General features: G+C 45.4%; 2 protein-coding genes across 3 annotated transcripts in view; one reads left to right on the plus strand and one right to left on the minus strand.

Annotated features, from left to right (window-relative positions):
- The window catches only part of FOXN2 (forkhead box N2), a 107,471-nt gene extending 100,200 nt beyond the window's left edge, over positions 1 to 7,271 (minus strand). Inside the window, exons 1-2 of the mRNA XM_065679677.1 lie at positions 7,183 to 7,271; positions 6,550 to 6,640 (exon numbers count right to left, since the gene is read on the minus strand). The gene's annotated coding sequence lies outside the window, so the exon portion shown is untranslated. The remainder of the gene's footprint in view (positions 1 to 6,549; positions 6,641 to 7,182) is intronic.
- Positions 7,272 to 7,499: 228 nt separating this feature from the next.
- Positions 7,500 to 13,072, plus strand: part of FBXO11 (F-box protein 11) — a 78,751-nt gene continuing 73,178 nt past the window's right edge. For both annotated transcript variants that reach the window (XM_065679685.1, XM_065679686.1), the window contains exon 1: positions 7,500 to 7,951. In XM_065679685.1, coding sequence (XP_065535757.1) covers positions 7,843 to 7,951 — 109 coding nt within the window. In that variant the 5' untranslated portion in view covers positions 7,500 to 7,842. The remainder of the gene's footprint in view (positions 7,952 to 13,072) is intronic.

Consider the following 13,072-nt stretch of genomic DNA (forward strand, 5'->3'; position numbering starts at 1 on the left):
GCTGCATAAATGCTAGCTGACAGAACAGAGGACAGGGTAAAGGCAGCAAGAAGATGCCTGGGAAGAGCAGACTGCTTCTTAATAGCAATGACAGTTTAGACCCTAACTACAAAACACTCCTCAAGCCATTCAAAAACCCTTTCTAGGGAAATCTTTCAGTCACAAGGATAACTAGGTATTTTCCACATACTCATTAGATAAACCATGACTGAGAAATCTAACCAAGACCAAGATGGAGAAAATGGTCCTAGACACCACTCTTCTAGCTGCCCAACCTAGAATGAGCAAACTGGCAAGACACACGCATATGACATGCTACACTTTTTTCTGCGTAAGATCATGGAAATGAGATTTCACAACCTTTCTGTATTTAAAGAACTCGCCTGTAGAACAGGATACAGGTTTGGAGCAGGACATTTTAAAAGGCATTAGTCTACCAGACAGCAAAGCAAAAGCACTGTAGTATTCCTCATATTTTCCCTTTTTAGCATGAAGAACTCTTTCCCACCAGTCAACACAATCAGCTGTTAGTAGGGTAAAACTGTCAGATAATACAAATAGCTCCCACACCCACCTGCCCTCGCAATTTGAAGTGAAGGCAATTGTACCACATGTAGTCACATGCTTATGGAGAGACTACAGACACTTTCAGTTTCTCATCTCCAGGACTGAAATACCACTTCTCACTGCCAACCCTCCTCTGTATGGAGATACTGAATCCCATTAAGAAGCACCCTTTGGATGCTCAGCAATGCTGCCAAGTTTGACACATCGAAAATGAAGACTGGGATTTCTCATGCTAGTTTCAGATTCAGCTGCTCATAATGAAGGTAAAGCAAAGTGTCCTTATCTGCTCCTGCCAATCTAGGCCTGTCTTGGAAAAGCATCAAGGAGCATGAGAGCTTTGTAAAAATGGGAAGCTCAGAATCCCACTGAGATTTTGAAGGAAGAATGAAAAACTTCCCTAAAGAAGCCATTTTTCTCTCTTTGCTAGGTCTAAATCTGGACACTGGCCCTCATGCAACTCCAGCCTCTTGGTATAAAATGACTGATTTTTCCAGTTGGTGGTATTGGATGTACTTCTTGTAAATCTCTCTCACTAGGGGTCTCAATTCATTATGTTGAAAGATTTGCTCAGGCTGTATCCTCTCCAAGGCAATATAAGCAACATACACCAGCCATATCTGGGGGCAGGAAGCCACAGCTCTGAAAACAGAACTCATCATATGGACACACTGCCGATGCAATGAGCAAAACAAAAGGTAGACTCCAAGATACAAATACTGAGCCCAAGACAAATTTGAAACTAAAAACTAACAGAAACTAGAAACTAATTTGGGAAAATTTCCTAAATCTGAGCCACAGATTTGAGAGGAACTACAAGTGTAAGTGTATAGCCCAAGCTTTTTAAATCTTTGTACAGTCATGCTTGAAAAGGAGTCATGAGAAACAAACTTCAGTGAATGACAACCACTGAGGCAAAATATTTCATTATTACATTATGTCTAGACAGATCATTCAGGAGAATCATGCTATTTTGCCAGGTCCCCAGTAAAATAGTGTGATTTGTGCCCAATACACTTTAATTCACTTTAGCAATGAAGCTTTGCATCAAGGAATAGGACTTGTCTGGGCTGGAAGGGACCTTAAAGCTCATCCAGTTCCAACCCCCTGCCATCGGCAGGGACACCTTAGAATCATAAGAATAGTTAGTGTTGGAAAGTACCTTAAGATCATCCAGTTCCAACCCCCTGCCATGGGCAGGGACACCTCACACTAAACCATGTCACCCAAGGCTCTAACCCTCCACTAGACCAGGTTGTTCCAAGCCCCATCCAACCTGGCCTTGAACACTGCTAGGAATGGGGCAGCCACAGCTTCTCTGGGCAACCTGTGCCAGTGCCTCATCACTCTCATAGTAAAGAATTTCTTCTTAATGTCTAATCTAAATCTCCTGTCAGTTTAAAATCATTTACCCTTGTCCTGTCACTACACATCTAAATTCAGTACAAGAGGACCAAGCTTGACAACTTCATTGGAGGACAGTGGGTATCACTGGGAAAACAAGGCTGAAAATATACAGTTCCACCTTCACGTCACAGATGGCATCCACACTAGCTCGTCAACGTGAATTCCTGTAATTGACCATAGGCTGGTCTGCACAGTGACATCTCTGCCCCAGTGCTATCTTAAAATTGTCATTCAGGTTTCATCTCTAGTAAAAGCTGTTGCTCCTGTCACTCTGAGCTCCAGCCCTCTCAACACTCCTGATTTATAACCAGGATTGAACATATAATTTTCTCAACATTTCATTGACACAAGGGTAGCTGCTGACCCCATTTCCCACATGCTCCCATGTATAGCACATCAAGGTGCACAAGTGAGTGTGGTACCAAGCCCTGATGCAAGCCTGCTTCTGACTCTCAGGTCCCAAGAGGGTTAGACCCTGTGAGACAGCCCTGCAGCAGCCACAGCTCTGTGGTAAGAGCCCACAGGACCACGCTCCCCACCCTGTGCTTCCCTCCTTGTTAGGCACCCAACAATATAAAACTGGGTGCTTTTCCCATCAGTTAACATCCCTCAGATGGAAAGAGCTTCTTATCCCCTCTCCCTCCTCTGAAGATACTCCCAAAAAAATCTAGAAGGCAGGTGATGTGCATATATATCCATCTGGTTTACACCAGGACAGACAATAATGCTTTAGAACTCAGACACCATCCCTTCAGGGCTTTTTTTAGCCGTTAGCTTCATTTAAAAGAAGAAAAAAAAAAAAACCAAAAAAACAACAACTGAGAAATAACGTACCATTTGGGTTTCCAGAGAGCTTTTGTTAGAGCAGAATCAAAATTAACATGTTAGATAAACATGCTGTAATAGTCACGTGAACTTACAGGAAACAACACACCTCTCCCCACCCTGAGGTCTTCTTTGTGCAGAAACCAGGTTGGTAGAGCAACAGAAAACATCCCAGCCACAGACATTCACCCAGAAGGCAACCCACTAAGGTCAGCTAGCATCAAGTTAGATATCAAGAGACATGGATCCCAGGTAAATGAAGGGGAGATTTAAGTCTTTTCTGTAAGAGTGGTAAGATTTAGCTGCATTTATATGGGATGTAAAACAACTAAGGAAGTCAGGGTCAGAGAAATCATAACAAAATGGCATTAATATTTGTGAGCTGCAGAGTAAGCAGGTTCAACCAGCTTTAGATATTGCTATTTCTGAAAGGCTCACTTCTAAGCTTGAGAAACAACCCTCCAGGTTTAAGAATTTAGAGTCAGTAGTTCACACTGGATTCAGTTTTGAATCTTCAATGCAGTATTCTTAGTCCAGGGATATCCTAACAGCTTGAAAGATGGTCAGAAATAATATGCAAAAGTCTTATGCTTCTGAAAGCAGTAATGTGACACTGGAGAAAGCCTTAGATAAGAACTCCTGTACCCTGAGTTCTATTCCTGGCCCTGTCAATAGCCTGTAAATGCTCTTGGGCATTTTTGCTTCACTTTCATCTGTAAGGAGAGGGAGAGACATGTGGCTCCTTTGCAAAGCCACTTGAACTGATTAAAAAGCACGATAAAAACTGACTTCTTGTACTTCTTGGTCAAACCCGTGAGCTGTATCTAAAGGCACTGCAGTAGGCTTCACATAACAAAGTGCAACAATGCTCTCAAAATGTTTCTTGTTCTCTCACAAACACTAGGAAGCAAAAGTAACTTACAGTGAAGTTATTGCACATTTTCCACTTAACTGCAAGCTGGCAATGTGGGGTTTCTTTCTTCAGGTTTCTTCTTTTTTTTTTTCTAATTTGCAGTTTCTGAACTATTATAAATAGAGTTTTAGGCCATCATGTACAAGTTGAAGTCTGTTCTTTCTTACCTTTTGTGAACCACTTAGAAGCAATCCACAGACCACCATTCACTGAAATCTACTATCCTACAGTTGTTTTGATCAACTGTAACAGCAATACTCGCATCCTCAGGACAAGTAAAGACCACAACTTACATGAAGCTGTCCCACATTCAAAGCATTTCTAACAGTCTCTGAAGCAAGGCTTTTCAGGTTGCTAGTACATATGTACATTAAAGGGGACAAAACAGTGTGGATTCCTGGAGATCACCCTGGCCAGAAGCAGCCTTGCTGACATAGTTTACGCTGCCCCACACCCATTTGCCAATCCTACTTATTCCATGGTCCCACCATCTCTACTCTCATCTATTCTCTACTGAGACTCTAGAAAAGGAACACTTAACTGTTCCACGATCTTGATTAGATCTTCAAGTCTTTAACTGCCGTTAGAGCAAGACAGCGCCTCTCCCCTTCGCCCTCACAAAGAGATGGGAAGCCCTATATCAATATTTCCTTCACTACAACTCACACTACTTCTGTGAAGCAGCCTCATTAGCTACAAAGCTCTAATTATTCTATGTTAACACGTAATTAATAAGTTATTGTTATTGCTAAGCACTCTGTGCATCCTTTCCTCCACAAGGAAGGAAGGTGATCTCTTCAAAGCAGCAGTCAACTCTCCATTTACATACAGAGAATCATGTATCATTAGTGTTTAAATACATATACATTTGAAGTTCAGTGCAGCCTAGAAGATAGTCTCAATATGATGAGCTAGCACTTGACAACTCTGCCAAAATTGCTTACGCTGTAAATGCTCCAAGCAAACTCTTTACCCAGGTCTTATGCCTTTCTCTTCATAATGTGAAGTTGTTCATGGGTCACCAAGAGGTGATTTGTGGCCAACATAACCAGTCTAGCAAGCATTTACATTGCAAACAATTATGCAAAAAAATCACAGTATAGTTCAGATCCACTTCCTACTCCCTCTCTTCTCAACTTAAATAAGGAAAAAGCTGTCTTGACAAAGGCAAAATTATCTTGCCAGTATGAACTGCACCCACATTCAGGAAAGGCTTATTAGCACATCATACAGGATGGCTTAAAGCATCTCCACAGCAGTCAATACAATGAAGCCTGAATGTTAGTTTGGACTTCCAGTGTCATTTTCATCATAGAACAGATCCTTTCCTCTCAGAGGCTGTACAGAAAGAAAGGCACGGGACGGCTGAATATAACCTTTTAAAGACTGACTTGCAAGACAACATATTGGACCTGTTGTTTTCTCACATTTTTCTCAGCTACAGTAAGCTTTGCCAGATTCCCACCACCATGCCCTTAACACAAGTTACCACCTTACAGAGTTAATTACACTAAGCATTTTGTTTTGGGTTTTTTTTTTTGGCCAAGCGGTCATTTGGGTTCAAACAAGTTCAAGACTTTTTAAAAAAGTCTAAAGCCTGCTCTGATTCAAGTTCTCAATAAAATTTTATTCAAGTATCAATTGTTTTAGATTCTTACATGTTTTAGGTGATAATGAGCTCACCATCCATCTTGATTCTTGAACAGATTTTCAAAGACTTAAGTGTACTAAAAGTTTGGAGTACACCAATATTGAGCAATTTCAGGTAGCCTAAAAATTCATTTGCTAGATCCTGGTGAAGAGAGCACAACTAGAACAATTGCACAGAAATGTAGTTAAGCCACTAAAATACTGTTTTAAAGATTGTAGGTTTTTAATGATGTGAAAATCCTTAGCCATGACACTAAGTTCAGCAAAGTTCTTGGGTATGGTCATTGTTCCCATTCAAGAGTTAAAGCAGTTTCACAATGCTGCTATCAGAAGAAAACTATTTTAATAACATGTATAGCTCTGTTTAGTACACTGGCCTGGTAATCGTTACTGAACCATGGAATGGTTAGGGTTGGAAAAGACCTTAAGATCATCTAGTTCCAACCCCCCTGCCACGGGCAGGGACACCTCACACTAAACCATCTCACCCAAGGCTTCATCCAACCTGGCCTTGAACACCACCAGGGATGGAGCATTCACAGCTTCCCTGGGCAACCCATTCCAGTGGCTCACCACCCTTACAGTAACAAATTTCACCTGTTTAAGCTTAATTCTGTTACCCCTTGTCCTGTTATTACAGTCCCTAATGAAGAGTCCCTCCCCAGCATCCTTAACTGACAGAAACTAACCCCAGAGTGATATATGTTCTTTTTCCCTATGAGGTTCTTTTCATAAGTGCTTACCTTTATTATTCCTTCTCCTGCTGCTAGAGGTGTTAAGAATTGCTTTTCTCAGGCACAGAAAATAATCCTCCACTGTTTCTCTAGTCATTCCTCAAGGAAACAAAATACTAAGCCTAAGAAATGCTCCTTAACAGCTACTGTAAGCTTTTTCATACATTTATTTCTGATCCAATATGAACTTGAAAGTACAATTTCACTATCATTTACTTTAGAGGAACAAACATAAGTGGGTTTAGAGTGTTCTTTTTTTTTTTTAAGCTGTCATTTTCTATAGTTATGCCTTCATTTGTCAGCTTTCAACAAGCTCCTGCCTAATGTATTTTTAATTACAACTATTTATTTACATTTCATACCAGATAGCACACTTTCGGTTCTCAGGAGCAGACACGAGCCCTAGCTCCATGTATTCCAAGTGGTCGCTTTAAGCAGGACTACACACAAACCCACCTTCGAAGCATTAGAAGCAGGCTCCAAAGCAACCCTGTAAAGAGACCTTCCTTACTGCTTGGGTCTTGCCATCTATTTTATTAAGTAATCTCTGTAAAGGAAAAAGAATACAACTAACTTCAGCCAGCGGCCTGAAAGCAGAAAAATGATTAAGCACCAATATGACAAACACAATAAAGCAGGAAAAGCTTCAACCATCTTGCTTGCCCAAGGCAGGTAGTACACCGCTGCATTAGGAAAAGGTAACACTGACCAAAGAACAGACAGATTCCCCGAGTGGAAAAGTTGTTAACCACCAGTGCAGGAATAAACAGTTAGCACACACAAACCGCAGCAGGCCAGTACCCCCTGCCCTGTCCCACGGCTGACCCTCGCTCCGAGGCCGGTTACCCGGCACACAGAGCAGCAGTGCCACCTGCCTCGCTCAGCAAGCACGGCCTCACAGAGGTCTGCGAGCCCCGGGGCCCGCCACGCTCCCTCTGCTGCCGGCCGGCTCCCAGCGGAGGTCCCGGCGGCACTCGTGGTGCGGCCCGGCCCGTGACAGGCACCCGAGCCACCCTCACAGAGCCCGCTCCCGCCGCCTGCCGGCCCGCCCCCTTGGCCTCAGGCGGATCCGGCAGCGCGGGGCCCTACCAGGCCCAGGCCCCGCGGCCGGCTCCCGCGGCTTCGCCTCACGCCCCCAGCCGCCGCCGCCGCCATTGCCGCCCGCCTCGCCCCACACGGCACAGCCCCCCCCGCCCTCCGCCCCGACCCTTATATCCTGCTCCGCCACCCCACCCCGCGCCGCGCAGCTCGCCCGCCCCTCCCCACCCCGCTCCCTATAGAAGCGCTGCGGTGATTGGCCGCGCCACCGCCGGCCGGCTGTGTGGGAAGCGGTGATTGGCGGAGTGCGGCCACCAGCGGCTGCCTCCCTGTGAGTGTGTGTCTCTGGCAGTGTCAATGGCTCCTCCTGCCACGGAGCAGCGACGGGCTTGAGACTGGCAGGGCCGCGGGGCTCCTTTAAGAGAGGGATTTTCGGGGGGGCTGGGGACGGGGGCCGCGGCGCGATCGTTCCCCCACAGCCAGCGCTCGGGAGAGCCAGCGGCCGGCGGCTCCTCTGCCTCTCGAGCGAGCCGGCGAGGAGGCGGCAGCGGCGGGACCCGCGCCTGGAGGCTCCCCCCACCTCCCTCCCTGCTGCCCGCTGCTGTGAGGCGTCCGCCCCGGGGCTTCCTCCTTTCCCCCCTGTCCCCGACGAGGCACCGGTTGCCGGAGGATTCCCCCCCCTCCCCTCCCGCCACCCACACGAGTCGGCAAATGAACTCGGTCCGAGCCGCCAACAGGAGACCCAGGCGAGTGTCCAGGCCGCGCCCGGTGCAGCAGCAGCAGGAGAGGAACAACGCCGCCGCCGCCGCCGGGGATCGGGGTAAGTCAGGCGCCGCCGCGCCGAGCGGGGGCCTGCGCGGGGTCTGCTGGCGGCGCGGGGCCCCGCCGCGCCCGGCCGGGCACCGGCAGGAAAAGCCCAGGCTGCTTCACCCGCTGGCTCCCGCTCAGGCCGCGCTTTGTTTGGCTTGGGCTCTGCCCCGACTCGGGGCCGCCGGGCCCTGCCGCCGAGCGGGAGGGAGGCGGGGGCTCGGCCCCTTCCCCTTCCCTGTCCCTGCTCCCACGCCTGCTGGGGAGGGAGGGAGGGAGGGAGCCGATCGCCACCGGCCCCCTCGGGAGCGGAGCGGGGCGAACGACCCCCACCCCTCCCCGAACTCCCCGCCCCGTCCCCGGGGGCTGCGGGGAAGCCAGCCGGTGCCTCCCTGCGGGGAGCGGCAAGCTGGGCCCCGGGGCCGGCGGAGGGGAGGGAAGGCGCGGGGGGGAGCGGCGCCCGGGGCTCTGCGGGGTTGGGGAGGGGGCCGCAGCTTGCGCCGGCACCTTCTTCGCCGCCGTCGGCGAAATGGTGTCCGGGGGCGGCGGCCCGGGTCTCGCCGGGCCCCGCGGCCCGCCGCGCCGCGCAATGTTTGCTGCGCAGTTCGGCGCCCGGGCTTCGGTTACAGCGCCCGGCGGGGGGGCGCGGGCCGCGGCTGATCGGCCATTTATTTAGCTCAGCAACCACCCCCGTCTCCCCCCGCCACGGCACCCGGCGGCCCCGGGCCGGCCTGAACGGAGCGGGGGGCTGCGGCCCCCAGCGCCTCAGCGCGGCCCGCCCGGTCCGCCCGCGCCGGTGGGGCTGGGGCCTAGCGTAAAAATGTTGACAATTCGGAGCTAATGGGGGAAAAGCACCATTGTCTGAGGGGATGAGGAAGCGGCGAGGTGCGATCCCTCCCCGAATGGAGCCCGGGTTGCCGGTGCTGGGGTACCGGGGGGGGGGGGTGGGGGTGGTATGCAGAGGCTGGCGGCCCCTCAGCCCTGGCTCCGATGGCTCTCGGGGGTGCGATGTGCTTGTGCTCCCTCTTGTACAGGGCTGGCTTTTTTCTTTCCTTTTTTTTTTTTTTTGAAGGCGAGATGGGGGTGGGATTGGAGGAGACATTTTGCATGTCTTATCTGGTGGATTGGATTTTAATTTTTCATGCATTCGCTGTCACAACTCTGGCATGATAAAGGAGACTGATCCGTGGTGCAGTTTTAAGATGTACAAATGTCTTTTTAAAATTAAAAAAAAAGAAAAGGAAAAAAAAAAACCCGCCTTCATTGTCATCTGAATGTCTTTTGTTTGAGTATCTAGGATATCACATCGAGAATGAGGTATTTTAACTACGGAGATGCATCGTGACAAACGTTTTAGTGCGTTTTAAGCCTTCAAAACATTTTAAGCGAATGAAGTAAAGAAAATTTAATCTGAGAAAGTATTTTTAATTCTCCATTTCTCCCCCCCCCCCGCCCCCTCCCTCCTCTTCCTTCCCCCCCCCCCCATTGGTCAGAGCAAAGAATGTTACCCAGACCAGATTGCTGTGTATATAACCAGAGGATGTGATGTCTTATGCCCAATTATGGGTCTTGTGTAAACCTTCCAAAATCTTCAGTAATTATATAATTAAAATTACTTCTCTGGTATATTGACATTTAAAAATTAAATTAAAAAAAAAAAAAAACCAACAACCCAAAACCCACAACAAAAATAAAACCCCAAAAGAACTTCCTCCTCTCAATGACATGCACTGAGGATTTTCATCACCAGTGTTCCATATACAGAATATAGACACTCTTTTCAACCCCCCAGTTTACGTTTAAACAGATGAAAATATAACTTCTAAAAAGCATCTGGAAAGGTGTGCTTATGGATTAAATGCTATGATTATTCAGTTTTACATTGGATGGCTTGTCTCAAGCTGTTCATATGTTATGAATTTGCTAAAGATACAGGCAGAAACTTTTTTTTTTTTTTTCTCTTAAAATATGAGGCTGCAATTTATTTGTATTATTCTGGTGCTTTGTGGAACTGTATTTTCACCTAATTTTATGTTATTTTTACATTGATCATTGCCATCTACCACTCAACGGTGACAAAATATTATTACAAAATCAAGCTCCACAGATTGCAGGAATTACTGATGTTTTTTCTTGCGTTTTGAAGGTCAGTTGCATTAGGTCTGACTTGCTCAGAATCGTATCAAGCAGCATGAGGGTCTTTTGTCATTAGCATTACGTCTGCATTTGGGGTGTCTCTAGTGCAGTTCCTATTCCTGGCTCAGAACTTCCAAGATCTAATCCACTACATCTGGAAGCTAATGCCAGTTTTACCTGTGACTTTGAGTGCTTTGTGCAGGGCTGTTACTGTAAAGGATGATGAATAATGCTACTAAACTATAAGCCAATATATTAGGGTTAGACTGTACCACACAAGTCAGTGGTGACTTTTTTCACCTTTATTCCCAAGCAGTGTAGGTCATCTTAAAACAAGGCTGCACAAAAATGCAGTGTAAGTTACTAGGAAATGGTTTCAATTAAGCTCAGATTTAAATCTGTTAAAAAAAAAGTTACTAGATGATGTGAGTGCAGCTGTGATTAAATGAAGAAAAAATATTATTTATTATGTATTTCTTTCCTCCTTCATATTACGGCACAGCACTTGTAAGTACAGATGTCATTGAATGGAATTGATAATGTAGGACATAGTTAATCTTTGGAACTTCTTGTTTCATATCATGGAAGTAGATTGCTTAGTAAAAGGTGTACTAGGTCTTGAGGTTTATTTATTATTTAATGCTGCGTAAATACAGTGTTTTGCAACTGTGTAACAGCTGTTATGTTTTCCCCACTGGGTAAAAACTGAGTTATGACTTCTGTTATTAAGAAATAGATCACTAGGAAAAGAAATGGTTTTATAAAAGTCATGAAAGGGCTAAAGTGTTCCTTATAAGGGTTTTAAGCATACAAAGATGTGGTTTATACTGTCAAGCAATTCTCATTTTAATGTATTTTACATATGTAGTATGAGAAAATCTCATGAATGTATAATCATGGTATCTATATTATACATTGATAAACAGTGATTGTGTCCCTGTGATTGCAGATAACAAATTTTTCTCCCCCAAACTCACTGTGTTGTACAGGCAAGATGAGATGTCATCGGGATATACTTCCCAAGATGTTTTGCCTTATGTTCTGCTGTTCACACCTCCCTCCATCTAAATTAGCCACTCTCGCTACACTATGCCATTTCTGTTTTACCTTCTCCTTCCTGATCTCTCCCCAGTCACCAATGGGGTTAACAGTGGTTTATTTTGTGGTTTTGGAATTCTGCATGAAGGTTACAGAATAGATGGGTCCTTTCATTTTCTTCAGGACAATGGTCTACCCAAAAGAAATCTGGACTGTGTGATGTCTATGTTTAAATATTCCTGTGTTTGCTTATAGTGCTATTTTATTTTTCCCCTTGAGCATACAGGTTTGGCTACGGCTTTAGGAAGAAGACAAGGTTAGGCAGTTATTTAAATAAATAAATAAAAATCTTGTCCAGAGTGCAGCTAAAACTGTCAGCCTCAGAGCTGTCACACATGATTTTATTTTTTCTTGTTCCTGTTCTCAAAATAAGAACTGCATAAGTGCCTGTGTGCTGCTTTTTAACATCAGAACATTGCTGGATAGGCTACTAATGAGGTTCTGCGCTTTATGTCCAGCATTAAGTGCTTTTAGGATGGGATCCTGTGTAGTATTAAGTACCGAATGTATAGCACCATGGCAGCTGCGTTTGTCACAATCCCGTGCGTTCCTTTTACGTGGTGTCCATGTGACAAGGCAGGGAACTGCCTCCTGAGCTGCCTGTGCCAAACACTAACTGCTTGCCTTCTTTTTTTTTTTTTTCCCCCAGGTTGATTTTTGGACAAGTGCCGGTTGTAATGGGAGGGATAACACTGAATGCCTGTGGGTGTGGTGGGACTGGCAGCTCCAGTTTAGATTGGGTTAAGCTGGGTCAATACTTTTGGAGTTGGAGCGTATTTAATACATACAGCCTGTAAACCTACCTTGCAAGTCTGTTTTTCCACCCTAGTCTGTCTTCCAAAGAAAACAAGACTTACACTGTCTGTCACTCTGCAGCCTCTGAGCTTGCTAGCTCATTTCAACCCATTTGACAAAGGGGTGTGAAGTTTTTAAGTTTTGTGGAAATTATTGGCAGGGCATAGGAAGAAGACAATGAGAGAAAGACATTTCTAACTTACACTCTCTATCCATGCCAAGAAGCAAGAGACCAGCTGGCCTGTCAGCACACAAGGTAATTGAATTAGTCATTTGTCTGTAGAGGGCTCCAAGTACTGAGAGAAAGAGTAGGTTAGGCTGTGTAAGACAAAAAACATGTAGAAACTAAGTGCAAGTAGATTCCTTGCTCACAAGGACTTGAATTTTGTAATGTGGAGATAAATATCTCAGGAAAGTTAGAGAGTCTTTATTTGGCCCTATTTCAAGTGCATGTGTGTAAGCATGTGCGTGATTATATTTATTTATTTTTATTATATGCAACAAAATGCTTATATTGGCATGTGCTGGGCTGTAACCGTAACTGAATTAAACAACTGTTATTCTGAAGCAAATGCCCAGACTTGCAACAAAATAACTAAATTGGTTTCAGTTTTTATAGGATCATCCCTTATGGCAAGAAATCAGGAAATCAGGCATCAGTTGCTCCAGGTGGAAAGAAATCTAATTCAGGCTTTTCTGTATTACTTAATAAAGAGTCCTGGGTTGGGAAGAGATATATTTACATACAGATATGTAATCCCTGTTTCTGCAGTGAAAAGTTTCCAAAGTCTGCCTTTCAGATAAAAGTTCAGAATCTATAAACTTGGTACTTCAAGAACAACTTCTGTTGCCCAGAGCTAGATTCCACATCATGAGCACAAAGGAGCGTCCGGGTACTTCTGTTGTCCTTCATTTAGTATAAGTGCCTAAATTTATGCTAAAGCTTTTTCTTTGATTTGGAGAGATCAAAATCAAGTGTATTTATTCTTGCTATACACAATAATGTTCATTGCCCATAGTTTTAGTATTATTTTGGCATTCATAAGACTGTTAGTTTCCCAGAAGTTCCAAATATTTTTTAATTCAGTTAATGTGTTAAAAAAAA

This window comes from Lathamus discolor, chromosome 5 (genome assembly GCF_037157495.1).
Source record: "Lathamus discolor isolate bLatDis1 chromosome 5, bLatDis1.hap1, whole genome shotgun sequence".
NCBI classification, from domain to species: domain Eukaryota; kingdom Metazoa; phylum Chordata; class Aves; order Psittaciformes; family Psittacidae; genus Lathamus; species Lathamus discolor.